Below are 17,018 nucleotides of genomic sequence, written 5' to 3'. Positions count from 1 at the left end.
AGAGGAAGATAACCTTCATTTATTCCCCAGACTCAAAAGAAGGGCATCTGCAATACAAATATCACAGAAAAACTGACTTGCAAAGGCAAACATTTGGAAACTGCTTATTATCTTTAAACAGGTCAAAGGTCACATGTTTTTGTTTTTAGATTTAGTAACGAGTATGACGCCACTGAATGTGTAACTTACCAAAACTGTAGGAGGTAATTTGAGGTAATGTTTCATCGCAAATGTAGCTGATAGATGGCTCTGAAGGTCAGTTAAATACCTAAATAAACGAATTAAATGCAGATGATTTTAAAAAAGCAGCCCCTAATTAGTATTCATATATAAATAGTCTTGTATGATTTATCACAATCAATAAACAAAATCATTTTACATGCAGCTGAAAAAATTCACAATAAATGAGTGCAGCTGCAAAATATGCTGCGTTTGCAAATAACAAGGGGGTCAAAGGTCAGCCACAGTAAAGCTAGTGCACACGCTGTGGCTCACAGTGTGAGATGTGACACACACACACACACACACACACACACAGCCGAGATAAAGAAGAGTTGTATCCTCAATGAAAGCATAAAATAACAGAAAACGGTGCGCTGTGTGTTTATAAATAAGATGTAGCAGACTACGGGGGTCTGACACCCTTTAACCCGGTTCCCGTCTGCACAAAGAAGAGGGGAAACAAAATGCGGATGTGTGTGTGTGAGAGAGAGAGAGAGAGAGAGAGAGAGGTCTGTGTCAGCCAAATGTGCTCGGACGTCATCCACGTCCCTCCCTCTCCGTTATCCCCTCACTCCTCCTCCCTCTGTCTGCTCCTCTCACACTCCGCACTCGTGCCGGGACCGACCTCCGCCTCTCCCCCGGCCAGACACCCAGACAGACCCCGCCGACTGCCGGGACACACAAGTTTAAAGAGGGGGGGGGAGAGAGAGAGAACAAGAAGTAGTTAGGGCCACGACGAGAGAGAGAAAACAGCCCGAACATTTTTTTATTTTATTTTATTTTTTTGTTGCTGTGAGAAAAAAAACTGCGGGTCGCATTGCAGCACCTCACATATTCTCCCATCTGTAGGCACTTTTTGTTGTTGTTGTTGTAGTTGTTGTTTTTACCCCACATCAGTGCTTCTATGAGGAGGAAAAACAAACTTTGTACCCTACGGAAAGATGTAAAAATCAGTCCGGATACTAAACTTGGACACTAACTGCGCCCTTCTGAGCACAACCACAGCGGGGCTGGCCACACTCAACAGGACCGTTAGGTTTTTCTTAGCTAGCAAGCGAGCGGCTAGGTGGGACCAGGACGACTTTGTGGGGAAAAGACAACATCTTTTTATTATTGTTTCTGTTCACAAGCCGCGTTTTCAGCGTCAACTACGGGGGAAAAACACCAAAGTAAGTAAAAACGCTTCACTTCCACCTCGGCAAGTAGACGTTATTCATTTGTGTGCGCGTGAGTGGGTTAACGGTGGGCGCACGCTCCGCATCCCCACTTCGCTCGGACGTCATTACGCATTCATGTACGGGTCGGTTAATTAAACATAACGGCTCTCTTTAAACGGCAGGTTAACGGTCATAAAAAACAAACAAACAACAACAAAAAAACGTTATTTAACGTTAATGGCGGCGTGGAGTTGTGACCGTTAAGCTTTTTGTTGTCTAACATGAAGACACGACGGTTGCCTCCCTGGCGTGTGGCCCACGGTGGGTCGGTTTCCCAAAGTTTGCTAACTAGCAGCAGATTACGCCACATTATCACCAACTACAGAGCTACAGGCCACTCAAACACCGCCCCGAGTTACAGACTGAAAACATACAACGTGAAGAGCCTTTTAAATTGTATCTGTTTTTTAATTATAGGGATTTGTTTCTGTTTGGGACCCCTGCTGCTGCTGCTGCTGCTGAGGGAACCATTGTGGTATTCACTTAGCTAGCCCCCTGTTTACTTCTAGTGTAGCTACATTAAAGCTAGCACGAACACCACAGTTACAGGAAAGCACCTGAATTTAAAGGGTTTAGGGATAAATTGATATAAAGTAGCTGTAAACTCATTAATCAGCGTTTACTGGAAGTCCTGAGGTGTATTATTGGAATAGTGTTTATTTTGTAACCAGTTGAGATTTGTGTATATTGCCAAGTGCACTCATTCACAGTCAAAGTTATGTAAATCTATGACATGACAATAGGCAAATACTTGTGCATATTTTGGTAAACATTGTATCCAGGTCAAAGGTTTTGTTATTCATTGGGCAAAGACCTGTGAAAGTTTCACAAGAGTGCTGAAACAATTTGAAATTGAGTTGATTAATAGATTAGTTGTGTAAGTATTAGGCAAAAATGCCAATCATTTGATTATTCCAACTTCTCAAATGTGAGGATTTGCTGCTTGTCTCTGTTAAATGTTACTGTAACTTGTATATATTTGGGTTTAAGCAAAGAAAGCAAACTATTTGGAAACATTACCATGGTCTCTGGGAAACTGTGATGACCATTTTTGACTTTTCCAGACCTCAAGGTACTAACTATCTGTGATTGACTATTAGTAAGACTAACTAAATGTTTCATTAAGAAGAGAAACCCTCTTATTGGTGCAAGTTCTGCATCCAGGTCCCACAAAACCCTTGACAGTCTAGAGGGAAAAAGCTTATTTTACGAGCTTTGGGTTTTGGTTTATCTCTACCCAATCTGGACAGAAAATAACTTCAACTATCATCTGTCAATGATTACATCTTCTACTTCTTCGGCTCAACAACGTCAAGCAGTTACCTGGACTATCTTTGCACAGCAGTACCTCAGTGTTGCCAGTGTTTGATGATCATTACCCTTCAGGGCTTCCACTCAACAGAAAGAATAGCCTCACATATATCCAGGAGCCAATCTAATTGCTTTGGGCTAGGTGACTGTACTTACTCAAAAGGGCAGAACAGGCCTGCATCTTGTCACAAGAAAAATCAGCATGACAATATCACCCTCACACCTCCTCAACAGGTCCTATTCAAATCAGCCTCCTGACTGATTGGATCGCCTCATCAATAATTCATCAGGGTCACAGATCAGTGTCAAAGGTATTGAAGTTGACTTTCTTTTAAAACACAAATGAGTGGATAACAGTGATGAAACAGATCACTACAGACCGACTGTCTGCGCCCTTGGGATGAATTTACGTTTTCTCCCACTTGCGGTACACCGTTTTATAAAATCTCTGCGTCTTGTACTTTAATAGGATTCCACTGAACAGGTTTTCAGTCAAGCAAGGATCCAGAGGAAAGTCTGAAATGTGAAGGATGTGTATGACTCACCCTCAGAAGGCATGACCTGAGTTACAGCTAATGAACCATGTGCAGAAAGCATGTCAGCTTCCTGAACTGCTGTCCCACAATACGCGCATTCAGGATTCTCACTGTGATCTACAAACCGTGGCTGCATGGTGGACCACAAGAGATGAAAGATGTCAGTACATAAGGTTGACATAGTTAATCACATACTTACATCTACTGTAATCACACTACAAGCCTTAGTGCTAAATATTATTTCTTTTGTTTGGCCGTTGATATTATTTGTTAGGTGTGGCCTATATTCCGGGGTGGTCGCAGTTCTGAAGTGACCTACATTATGACAGAGAGTGGTGTAAAAGTCTCACTAATCCAGATTGACTGTTCACACTGTGGTCGCATTACGTATCTGGTTTTGACCACATAAGAAAGTTGCTCAGGTCAGACTCCATGTGGTTTGTGCTGTTTACACTGTCATGAAATTGTCATGATTTGGGTCACTGTTAGATGTGTTTTTGGCATTGCCACAACTTGGTGGGTCTGGTGCCAGAACCTTGCACAGTTCAGTATATTTATTCAGTGTTTCCGTCAAACATTTTACTCTCATCAGCATCACAATTACAGCAAAAACAGCATATAAACTAAGGCTGTAATGAATGATTATTGTTGTTGTCAATTAGCCAGCCAAGTATTTTCTCAGTTAATAGTTCAGTCCAGAAGATGGTAAAAAATGATGACCATTATAAAATCTCCCACAGGCCAACGTGACTTATTTAACTGTATCTGACCAACAATCCAAATATATTCAGTTACTATCATATATAGTATTATATTTGCCAGTTGATTCCTTGACTAATCTTAATACTACACTGAATAACATACTAATTAAATGATTTAAAAGTGAATAGCCTTATAAGGAAAGGTGACTTATAACATCATTCTAATGGTAGGGGGAGGATGACTACTACGATATTTGAACATTTACAAACAGGTTTATCAGTGAAATGTCTAAATAGCATTGCAGGTTTACAACCTGTTTTATTGTAGCTGTTGTTCGGGGAAATCCTCCATCATATCAGCAACGGACAGCATGAATGAGAGATAATTACTACAGTGCCACTATTCGCCCAATATCCAATAGACCAAAGTGTTAAACTTTGAGCTGGGTATCATTTCAAATCTGCTAATATGATACCTGAGCCTTGGCACTGATAGCAAATTAAAACACACATATATATGTAAATATATATAACAAGAACTTTGCCTAAATACAATGTAAAGTTAGCAAGACAATCATTCAATTCAGGAAATATGTAATTACAAAAACAAGTGAGTTCCTGGCAGTTCGTTACTTGGGGCTAGAGACATATTTCAGTCAGTACACAAACACAGTACCCTGCAGATGTTGTACAGCAGTAATCCTTCCATAGCCTGTTTGTCTGCATGTGTGCATCTGTTTATCCTGTAGCTCTAAAGTGACAACAGTCAGTCCATACAATACAGTACTGTATATGAAACCTAATGTGAGCGACAGTAAAATGAAATAATTTAGGGCTGCTGACTTACTTGCTGACTCAGCCCCATTTTGACTCCAATCTTGTGACCTGTTGTAATATCAGCATGCAGTCGATGTTCTGCCCCTGACTTATTAAACCCGAGGTGCTAAAAAAACTCAGCTTTGACCTCTCATATCTCGTAGTTTATGGTGGATCCTATCTGAGCTCCCTGTAGTCTGTTAAAAAAAATAAGTCAGCTGTCAGTGATCAACTTAAGTGTGGATGGATGTGAGTAAAAGGGGTAGTTATACACACATAGATGGTATGTTATTAGTGACTCATAGTCGGAGCATATTGGTACTGTCTCGTGACTTATGTTCTTCCTGTCGACTCAGCCTCCTGTCATTCAGACAAACAAAGTATTGGGTGACTGTGAAACTCCATAAGATGTTATTCATGCATCGTGAGTGAATGGGGCATCTGGAGCGGTACGGTGGCAGTATGTTTACATTCTCCAAATATTCCTGGACTTCTGTACCAGGTTCCAGTGTGCTCTGTTTAGGCTTGCCTCTGAGGCGCGTTCCCTTCATTTCATCCTTTTTTTTGTGTGGGAAACTTCAGGTAGAGCTGAAAACAGTAACATCTGGAGCTGTACTCTGCCCGTCTGGAGCTGGATCTCTGTTTACAATCACCACATCCTTGTAATGTATATTCAAAGTGAGGGAGGGAGAGGAGACAGTTAGAGAACTTCCTTTCTCCCTCCCCTGCCAGAAGCATCCTTTATTTTTATTGGACCTTTGAAATGGTCAGAGTCTGGTCATATGATCCTGTGGGCCAATAGGAATGTGGTGTTGGGAAAGCTGTGTGGAGAAAATTAGTTTTAACATGCTGGATTCACTGGATGATCTCAACTTGTAAGCCTAAAAATATCCCCTCAAATCCGAATTTTCCTCCACATAGCAGTGAGGCAAAATATAAAGAATTGGTCCTTGCAAATTTGCAAACATTTAATCCATGATTGTTTGGTTTTGGGGGTCTGTGCGTGTGTGTTTGTTAAGCCTAATTACAGCAGATACACTTATTAACAGTTTATAGTTAGTTGTTATTAGAAGAACTAATTTATCACATGGAGGTCAACACAATCTACCGTTCCTCAGCACTTCTGCCCTTTGAACCGTCTTCATTAGTGCTCAGAGGTTCATTTAGTTATCTGTTTTTAGCTGAGATTGCACTGCTGTTTATGGAGCCCGACATGAGCACAAACATGCTGCCCAGCAGAGTTCACAAGATCTGGCATGACACGCCAGGAGAAATGAGATGTAGTAGAAGAGTTGGCGAAATGAGTGGGAAAAAATATGTCACCCTTCCCATCCACCACCACCACCACCACCTGTGCTGAGGGGGGAGAGAGAGAGAGAGAGAGAGAGAGAGAGAGATGGGAAAGCCCAGTGCTTGGCGAGCTGTGCTGTTGCAACAGGAAACGGGGGCCATGACTAACATGACATGATGTGGAAAACGGATACACTCAACCATGACACCGTCTCATGTACAGTGACAGAGGCTACAACCAATATGCAATATGTTCTAGCTTTAGGATTTACTTCATGAACGTTGGTCGGGGTCAAACCTCAGGAAAACCTTATTAAATGTGAATATTTGCCCCTTTCTCTGATAGTTGCTTTGATTAAAAGTCCTTGTCAGGGTTGTTTTACCACATTGCAACATCAAAGCGTTTCAGCTGCATATTTCAAAGAGATCTATGGGCCAAAGAGGGAATCCTCCTTGATTACTGGCAGGGAGCAGCAGGGTGGGGATTGGAGTGGAAGTGAAGCAGTTAGAGGGCTTCGGCATTTACAGCTGCAGTGGGTGGGAGGGGAGTTACTGTAGAACTGCAAGGGGACTCCAGAGACCGGAGAGCGCGGGGGCGCCCCCACTGCTCCACACATATGGATGAATCATGACTCACATCCTTCAGACGCTAGTTCCCCTTTACGCCAAACCCTTTACTGTCTTTCTCTGCCACTCCCTGAACTTAGCAGCAGAAATACTCATCTCTGTACTCTGAATAAAAAACAACTCTCGCAGCTGCTGTCGACTGTTCAGGAAAGTGCTGGTGTCGAAGGCACGACGCTCAGTTGTTGGTCTGATTTTTCCTCCCTCACGTGGGCCTCCTAAGCTCACTGCATGCTGCTGCTTGTGTTCTGTTTTATGCATTAGGAAAAAGCAGGCTTCCAGTGTGAGGGAAACAGTTGTACATCTAATTCTCTTAATTACATGGCACCAAACATTCCTAATCACAGATGCCATCCCCATGTATAAACATAGCCAGGCCTGTATAGCTGCTGCCTTTTAAAGCAAGACCCTATAGACGGAGAATTTAGGTGGAACCATGTCACCGTTTTTTTTGTTTTTCTTAAGGGTGTGGATTCTGCCTCTAGAACATGTGTATCTAGAGACTGTAGCATTATAGTCTAATAGAGCTGGTGCTGACTCCTTGTGTGTCCCGTGTTGCAGGATAATGTCGGGCCTGAGTGAGTGGTTCTGGCAGGAGCGGCTGTGGTTTCCGGAGGGCCTGGGCTGGGCCGACCTGGAGGATCGCGATGGGCGCGTGTACGCCAAAGCCTGTGACTTGTGGGTGGCACTGCCCATCGCCCTTGTATTCCTCATTGTCCGTCAGATCTTTGAAAGGTCAGTCCATTTTTCACTCTGTCTCACTCGATATCTGTGCCCCTCATCTATGTCTTTGGTTATTAATTCAAACATTTGCCTCCCTCTATATTTACACATTTTTCTCCGTCCTTCTGTCCAGTCGAACTCTTGTCTTTTTCCCTTTGACTGCTGCCTTCTCTTCCCTTTCTTTCTCCTTTAGTCCGCCCATCCTCCTCTCTCATCTTCTGACCTCTAATTACATTATTTTACTCTAGAATGCAGTTTTTATCTCTTGCTTTTGTTATTTGATATTCTCAAAGCTGTGCCCTACTTGATAATATGTAAAGCTCTTTCAAGTGACTCATATTGTTTCTCACACAAGTACACTGTTCCTTTTTCCAAGTAGTTAATCTTTTGAAAATCAGAAAATCGTGACACAGTCCACCTGTGTTTTATTGCTAATGCCAAGGAGCTCGCTTCCTCATTATTGTTTTTTTTTACTCTTACGGCCCAGCCAGTCCTGGAGTGGTAAATGATAATGCGGTGTAACTGGAGATTACAGAAATATGATAAGGCAAACAAACAAAGTGCAAATAACAGTATTATCACATTTACATATATAAACATGACATTTGGGACATTTTTAAAAGACAGTCTGCACTTTTCTGAGGCTTCATTGGTCAGTATTATTTTAGTATTAAACACTATCCTCTTGTCATCCTGACTCACATCATCCTGAACTCTTATAATTAAAGTGACTCTTTTTGTCTGTTAGCTTCATTTAATTCACATTTGGGTTTGTAAATGTAAATGTAAAAGAGTTTCCATGATTGTGCACTCTCATCTAATGCCTCTTCAATTTCTCACTTTTCTTTTCTACCTTTATTCTCTTTTTAATTTCAATAACCCTTCTGTGATGCAGGACGGTTGCTACACCCTTGGCCTCTCTGCTCGGGGTCAAAGACACAGCACGGCTCAAGGCCCCTCACAACCCCACACTGGAGTCCTACTACTGTAACATTACCAAAAACCCCACACAGGTAGATGTTTGCATACACACGCAAAAAGAGTACCGTGCTATGTGTGTTGTCAGGTGCTAAAATCTGACCTCTTTGTGCTGTTCACAGACTTCAGTAGCAAGTCTCTGCAAGCAGACTGGATATTCAGAAAGACAAGTGCAGCGATGGTTCAGGAGGCGAAGGAACCAGGACAGGCCGAGTTTGCTCAAAAAGTTTCGAGAAGCCAGGTAAAAAAACACACACACACACACACACACACACACACACACACTCACACTCACACTCACACTCACACACACACACACACACACACACACACACACACACTCACACCCTCTCTCTCTTTTAAACATATATGCGCACACTATACAACTATGGAGCAGGTTCAAACAGCTGCCCTCCCTTGCGTTCCTCCGGCTATATGAGCACATTTCTGAGGGCAAAAGTATCCCTCTATTTTTAACATGCACTCATTACAATGCCTCTCTGCTGCTACCATGCCTGTAGCCCCTGCTCTTCTCACACACACAAATCCAGCCATCCGCATACTCATTAGCACAGGGCCTCAGCAACAGGGGCTCTGTCACCACTGTTATTTTTTTGTGTGAGCATTAAGCAGAAGCTAAACCAACAGCATGATCACCTGATAATAGAAGGCTGCTGAAACCAGCTAGTGTCAGCTGGCAGGATCCACGCTGATAGACATATGATGAGTGCAGTTAGCATAATACTGTTAGCATTGCTTGTATGGATACACAGGCAAATATTCAGTGAGATGCATAAAAGACAAACACATTATTCCACCCCATATGTTCAATGTATAAATTCTCTGTAGTGATGCAACTATAGTTGCCAGTCGCTTCATTGTCATGGTCATTGTTCGACTGATCCATAAAAGCTTTTCATGTGACTTTAAGGGTCAGTTCACGCAAATTACAGGACAACACAGACCTCATTGTGATCATTTTTTCATTGGAACTGCTTTAAAATATAGAAATCGTTCATTTGATTTTGGAAACAGCCGTTGACAAAAACAGTCTTACCAGAAGGTCCACTCTGCAGCTGTTCTGGAGCTGGATGTTCTTCAGCGGACGGGATTGTTCAGTTGCTTGGGAATAATTCAGATTTTCATTTTTAATGAGCACTTTAACATTTTAGTGCAATAGTCAGGTGCCCATGTGCTTGCTGTCGTCATTTCTCCTGTTCATACTGGACGGCCTTGGGGGAACATCCACTTTGTGTTTCTCTGGATAGTGTTTCCGTACTGAGCCGTGGTGAAGGATAGTAACACCAAGTGGGAATTCTGTACTAAAAAGGCTTTTGAAAATAACTTTTTTGTCTAACATTTTTCCCCAAATGAGGACGGTGGATTTTGTCCCCCTTCACTTCCAAGCAGATGTGGCTCTGCTTTCCATGCACATTAAGGAAAGAAAGCAAAACCTTTTTCAGTGTGTATATGGGCACCAAAGTATTGTTTTAAGACGGACTTGTTGTGGCCCATAAGTTCTTAAAGTGCTCACAAACACTTCCCACATCCACATTTTCATGACGACTGGGCAACGGGCATTGTTTTTGTCACCCTATACAGTGTCACCAATAATCAGTGTTATGCAGATTAATGGCGACACTGTTGCTGATGGATTTTATAAACTTAGTTTTTAAATTATATGAGCTCAACAAATCAACTTACTTCCTTTTGTGTGATGGCAGAAATAATAGTTGTTTTGTTTTTGGTAATTTTGGTGAAGTGACCCTTTAATCTGTTTAAGATTATACATAAACCAGTCTTTAGTGGATTGATGTTCTGCGTATGATGCTTGTGACAGCGTGTGCGGATGTGCATGTGACTGCATGTTTATCACTCCCTGGTTATGGTGTGTCTTTCGCTGTGCGTGTTATGACATTTCTCTTCTGAATCAATCTATTGTTTGTGTGTACACAACAGCCTTTCTGTCTCTCTCTCCCTTATTTTCCCCACTGGTGTATCCCTCACACTGTCTCTTCTTTCTCTGTGTGTGTTCACCTTTCTGTTCTTGTGTTTCTCTATCCGTCTGTCTCTGCTGTTTCTGTGCTTTCTGTGTGAAATCCCCACTGTACACCTGGCTCTAGTGGGAATGACCCCCTCACTGTCTCTGTTACAGGATATTAACAGGGAGGATACTGTCTGACAGCTCTCATTGTCTGTCAGCATGTGTTTCGCTGTGTGTGTGTGTCTGTCTGTGCGTGTGTGTCCTGATTTGACGTTCTCAGCGTACTTCAGATTTTTCCAGGCTTCTCATTCAGCCAGCCATTTATTTTCCAACTTGTTTTCGTCCGTGTACGTGAATGTGTGCATGTGTGATGCGTTTATGTGTCTGCTGGTAGAAAATGTGTCTACTGTCTTTTCCCCATTGACTGAGTAGAAAGTGTGTTTGTATGTGTGTGTTCTCTTGCAGTTGGAGATTTACCTTTTACCTTCTTGCTTTCATTGCTGGCCTGGCCGCCCTCATCGATGTGAGTACCACCATGTTAACCTTGATCCTTCCTCCCCTCGCCACTTTATGTTCACATCCTCATTCGCCACCTGCCCTGCCATCATAACCTGATGGTTTCCATGGTAGTCTGCTCTTCTTTGCTGTGATAACCTTCACCTCTCGCACTGTCAGAGGCTCTCGCACTGTCAGAGGGGGCAGCATTGACTCATTGCCATGCTGAGTCAGTTGATATAAATACACTTGTCGAACTCTGCTGTCTCACTCACATCGCATCTCTCCTTCCAGAAACCTTGGCTGTATGACCTGAAGGAGATGTGGGAAGGCTTTCCTGTGCTGGTACGTCTCTGGGATGGCTATGTACACTGAATGCACAAATCTTAAAAAGCAAATGTGTTTTACAGAACAATAAAGCATTGATCAGGAGAATAATTGAAAGAGTAATCAATAATAATAATATAAACTGTTAGTTTTAGCCCTAGTTCCCAGTATACAATAGATTTGCGCACACATTTGTGTATGGATTTTAAAATTCAAGATCTCTTTCCTTTCCTTCAGACTCTCCTGCCATCTCAGTATTGGTACTACATGATTGAGCTGGGTTTCTACTGCTCTCTGCTCTTCAGTGTTGCTTCTGATGTCAAACGCAAAGTGAGTATAAAACAAAAGGCTTGTATGGGACAGAGGGGAAAGACACACAAAGATTACTGTAAATGGAAAAATAATATGATGTATACATATGGTAGTTTGTTTTTAATTGTTATATGGTTGGTACATAATGATCAGCTGTACACAAGAGGAAGATAAAGTCTGTTTTCACTATCTGATCAGTTTGACATTAGACTGTTGTTACACGTGTGGTTGAATGTGTGTGTTTGGACTTTGCTCAACCTGGGTCAGCTGAGCACAGTGGGGAAAATCTTGCCAAAAAGGCACAGTGTGTTCCTCCAACACAATATTATAACCAAGTTGCCTCTTAAACAGGATTTACCAGTACAAATACAGACCCACTTAAAACATGCAACACACACACACATATATATATATATATAAATACATATATTCTCAACATATTCCGTCATAACTACTTTAGCATAACTTATTCTTTTGCCATGTGTCTTTCTCTTTAGGACTTTAAGGAGCAGATCGTTCACCATGTAGCGACCATCCTCCTTATCAGTTTCTCCTGGTGTGTTAACTACATCCGTGCTGGAACTCTCATCATGCTGGTGCACGACTCCTCTGATTACTTCCTTGAGGTAAATTTCACCACAGGATCCTCACAGAACTTTAGATTCATAGTATATCCATGTTAAAGTGAAATACAGTAAAAGTTTAAACATAAATTGGACCAGTATTAATATGTTTTATGTTGATGTCAGTACCAAAAAGACAAATGCTGTTTACTTGCTGCAGTTTTGTTCACAACTGACTCAGGGAGTGCTATGAAAATGAAAGAGAAATTATGATGGCTATACACCGATGATGCACTGCCACCTTGTGGAGGAAACTACACATAACTTTGGTTATCTTTAGTGGGATAGAGGCAAACCAACTGCCATTTTCATTATTCAAATACATTTTCCATTTGTCATGAACTTTCCTATTAAACAAATTTCCTTTATCACGCTCTCTCTCTCTCTCTCTCTCTCTCTCTCTCTCTCTCTCTCTCTCTCTCTCTCTAACAGTCTGCAAAGATGTTTAACTATGCTGGGTGGCGAAATGCCTGCAACTACATCTTTATTGTGTTTGCTGCAATCTTCATTATCACTCGCCTGGTTATCTTCCCTTTCCGGTACACACACACACACACACACACACACACACACACACACACACACACACACTGTTTTAAACAATCGTTTTTTTTTGTCATATACAACTGGATATTATTTAAGTTAACATGTCCTTAATCCTCACTATCTCTGTTGCAGGATTATTTACTGTACTTGGGTTTACCCAGTGACCATCTATGAACCCTTCTTTGGCTACTACTTTTTCAATGGACTTTTGATGGTGCTGCAGTGTCTACATATCTTCTGGGCCATCCTCATCATACGCATAGCAGTCCGCTTCCTCACCAACAATGTAAGCAAACAAAGAACTCTAATGCAAAGTCAAATTCAAGCAATCACATTTTTATCATCCAGTACTGATTAAAAGGTCAAATAAAGAAATAAATTACCAGAAAATGCAAGAAAAATGTAAATGTAAAGTTGTATGTAAGTAAAATTTACATAAAACTGGAAATTTGTAGTTGGAACATTTGAAAAACTGAAATAAGTGAGGTTAAAATGAAGGTCTCAATTGTTGAAATGTTTATTTAAGTGTAGGAGCTGAGTGAAGTCGTATCAGTTGAAGTGAAAGTGCTGACGGGTGCTGAGAAGTATAAATGATGAATCAGTTGAAGTGGACGTCCTGAGGGGAAGTGATGTCAGTTTATGTATAGAAACGGATAAAAACGTGTCAACTGAAGTGTGATTGCTGAAAGCAGTTGAGTTAAAGGAGCTGAGGACCTGAGACCTGAAAGTGTCACTTCAAGTGTAAGCTTTGAAAGGAGCTGATGTCAGTTTAAGTGTAATCCTGAAACAGTTAAACCTTTTTAAAAGAGTACTTCACCGATTTAGCATTGCACTACAACATTATCCAAGATGGGTTACAGAGGGCTACAGAGTAAGCGCTCTTCTTTATAACACCAAACCCCAGATGCTGACTCAAGTGATGTAATCTGAGGCAGTTTATCAGACCTCACAGAGCACCCACTGGAGCCACAAAAGGTTTTACTTTTTTCACATACGCAGTCGTACTCCACAGTGCCTGTAAACAGGCTTTGATGTGTAAAATAGGTGGTGTCCCCCATTAAAGACAAATGAAATCAGTGGAACAGTCAGTTGACGTTACGTGTTGAAAGCGGTTGAATTGTCATTTCAAGAGTAAGATTCTGTTCATTCATCCATAAAGTCATGTACATTTAAGCACTTACATCCTTTTCATCCAGCCTCGATTACAAAACAAATGTAAATACCCAAATATTAATATATACACATATAATATAACACATACAAACTATAAATACATGCAACATAAGAATATATTCCATAAGACCTATGATCTCTTGTGCACACACACACATACACATGCACACTTTTCATGCATGCAACCGGACAGTTTGAAATTGTTCTGACACTCCCCAGAGCTCCAACACAGTGTGAGCAGATGTCTCCTTGATTAATAGTGTTCCTAAGCGGCCTCCTTTTTAAATTGTTTTTTTCTTTCCCAGGAAAAAGTGGACGACGAAAGGAGTGACAAAGACGAAACGGATGAATCAGAAGAGGACGAGGAAGAGGACGAGGATAAAAAGGACATGAAGAAAAATGGGCCGGTGCAGAACGGTCACACAGTCCACAACAACAACCACAGCAAGACAGAGTGAAAGCAAACAAGTGTCAGGACGAAAGAATGTGAGATGGACTCATATCCCTCAGTAGGGGAGCAGGAAGGGAGGGATGGAAATAAAGAGAAAGAAGAAGGGGTGTGGGTCAGGGAGGGAGGGAGGGGGCAAGTCTTTCCCTAAAAAACCAAGAACAACAGGTATCATGAAGAAATTTGACACTGTTACTTTTGCACAACACAAAAACACATTCACACACGTTCATTCGTACTTTTAGAGGGCCACAGAGATCCAGCTGATAATAAACATACACTACATTAGGCGGCATGGCTTTTTTTGCTTTGTCGTCAGAGAAAAATGTATCATTGTCAACGTATGATGTCAGTTCCAAATTTTCAAGGAGATGGGAGAAAAATGGAGAGGAACAAAGTGTGGAGAGGACACGGGAGGGAGGAGGGGTGATGCTTCTTCTACTTCAGCTTTCCTTGTTCTGTGTGCCTTAGAGCCAGCTAATGGCTGTTAAAATGCCATTTTTAAAGCTTTGTGCTTTGATTTTGTGTTGCTTTATTTCGTTGCAGCTTTTTTGTTTTCTACTAAAAAAAAAAGAACAAAAGAGATTGAAAGTGAGATTTATGAAAGTGAGACAATAGGGCATTTCTTTCCCTAATTTTCTGTCTATGCAATTACGTAAATGTTCAGCTATTGCAACGTCTTTGCACAAACATACAGTGTCTCTTATATACTGTAATAACTTGCAGTAGGACCGCGTGCCTCTGCTCTCCAATGCGGCCTGTGCCATTTATAAAGTAGTCTGCCTTGTAAGGTTTAAGGAGTAAATTTGGTGTCAGTTTTGTAAACAGTCAGCAAGAAATTCTTGCTTTCTCGTTTTAATTTCTGTTCAATTCTTAATCCAGCAGATCTGTGGGTACAATTCCTGCTTCCAAATGAAATGTCCGACCTGTTTGAGCAGTCAGGAATACCCAGAAATCACTGCAATAGAAATCACAGCTTCCTGCTAGTGTTTGACGGAGCTGAATGTTTTTTCCTCTCTCTGGTTTGGCTGAAGCTCTTTGATCAGGTTGAGTCACGCCGTTGAGGTCACCCACTGAAAACCGATGACTCAGTGAAGTCATTGCGAAGGTGGGTTGCTGTGTTGAAATCCAGGAGTTTTACTAACAGATCAACCATTTCCAGATTTTACAAAACGTGGACCAGATTTCTTCAATTCACTGCCTAGTAACCTGGGTTATGTTTGTTAACCTGGGTTAGATTTTAAGTGTTGATCTAAGTGAATGATTTTAGCTATGATTCTGTGTATGAAACGGGTTTACAGGTATTGCTGTTTTGGAGTTACGGAGGTAAAAGATATTGTAATCGATTTTTAGTTAGTTAAGTATTTTTTGAAGACTTGTGAGAAATTCATGAAATGAGTTGCAGTTTCGTTGTCATGCTTTAAAGTTTTTATTTGTATGTCAAGTGCCTTATCTGTAATGTATGGGAAGCTCTCTCTCTCTCTCTCTCTCTCTCTCTCTCTCTCTCTCTCTCTCTCCTGTCTCCTTGTCCTCTCATTTTTTTTTCCTGTCTCCACATCACAGCCTCCCTCCACTGTCTCATCCATCACTCTCCTCTGTATAAATTACCTTCCTTTAAAACTCACCCTCATTCCACCACCATGTTCTTTTTTACTAACCCAGACCAACCAGCAACCTCTCTTCCCCCGGTGACACACAACAAACAGCTGTGTCCTAATTACAGTGTTATTTTTTTTTATTTTGTATTTTTTTGTTTAATAACTAATTATTGTTATTAATAATAAAAACAAAGATCATGAATCACAGTAAAAAGCACCTTGAAGTTGTTTTTATTTATTTGTAACTGAAATCCTATTTATCCCTTGAAACTCCGTCTGACATAATGTTAAAATACTTTTTACAGAGCAGAAGTGTCATGAACACGGTCCTTCTGCAGGAATTCAACAGTGGTGGAAGAAGAATTTGGATTCTTTACTTAAGTAGAAGCAAAAGTCCTGCATTCAAAATGTATTTAAGGTATAAATATATGTAAGTATTATCAGAAAAAGATCTTTAAAGTATGAAAATAGTTACTGGTTACTTTGCATTTTACTTGTTATAGATTAAACTACAATACAGTGTGTAAGTAGTTATAGTTAGCTCCACCTCAACCAGCTACAACATTAAACACAGTAATGCATCAGTAATAATAATAATACAGTAATTAAACATAATAATCTGACCATTCTACTTCCTGTTGACTTTTTCAAGGTTTCAGTACTTTTACTTGAAGTGTTGAAACCCAGTATGTTTACTCAATGACAGTTTTGAGGTACTTTAATGTAATTTCCTGTAACCTTTTTAACTTTCACTGTACTACACTTCAGTAGTAAATGTTATGTACAGTTTACAGCTGAAGTTACAAACAGGAAATTATTTACATATAAAAAAAATATGATCACCTGATAAACCATAAGTATTGTAGTATAACACAATACTATAAAAAGCAATTAAAGGTGGCTCCACATTGACCAATTGCCATAGTCCTATAATATAACACTTTGAGAAGGGACATTCACACAATAAAACCTTTTTTTTTTAACTGATATTACTCATATAGTTGATTACTTCAGGTAACGTTTTAAAGCAAGACTTTTAGGCAGACTTGTTTTTAATGTGTTTTATTGTTTCAGTTAATTTATTTACCACTGTA

At 40.7% G+C, this 17,018-nt stretch overlaps 1 protein-coding gene across 1 annotated transcript; it reads left to right on the top strand.

Annotated features, from left to right (window-relative positions):
* Positions 1 to 810: 810 nt before the first annotated feature.
* Positions 811 to 16,141, top strand: cers2b (ceramide synthase 2b). The gene is made up of 11 exons (XM_051407566.1): positions 811 to 1,391; positions 7,279 to 7,452; positions 8,336 to 8,453; positions 8,541 to 8,659; positions 10,868 to 10,925; positions 11,192 to 11,242; positions 11,462 to 11,554; positions 12,034 to 12,162; positions 12,592 to 12,698; positions 12,838 to 12,991; positions 14,184 to 16,141. The coding sequence occupies exons 2-11, from the start codon at positions 7,283 to 7,285 to the stop codon at positions 14,334 to 14,336; spliced, it is 1,152 nt and encodes a 383-aa protein (XP_051263526.1). The 5' UTR covers positions 811 to 1,391; positions 7,279 to 7,282; the 3' UTR covers positions 14,337 to 16,141.
* Positions 16,142 to 17,018: the final 877 nt, after the last annotated feature.

This window comes from Dicentrarchus labrax, unplaced genomic scaffold, assembly GCF_905237075.1.
Source record: "Dicentrarchus labrax unplaced genomic scaffold, dlabrax2021, whole genome shotgun sequence".
NCBI classification, from domain to species: domain Eukaryota; kingdom Metazoa; phylum Chordata; class Actinopteri; family Moronidae; genus Dicentrarchus; species Dicentrarchus labrax.
This window is presented reverse-complemented; position numbering and strand designations above follow the sequence as displayed.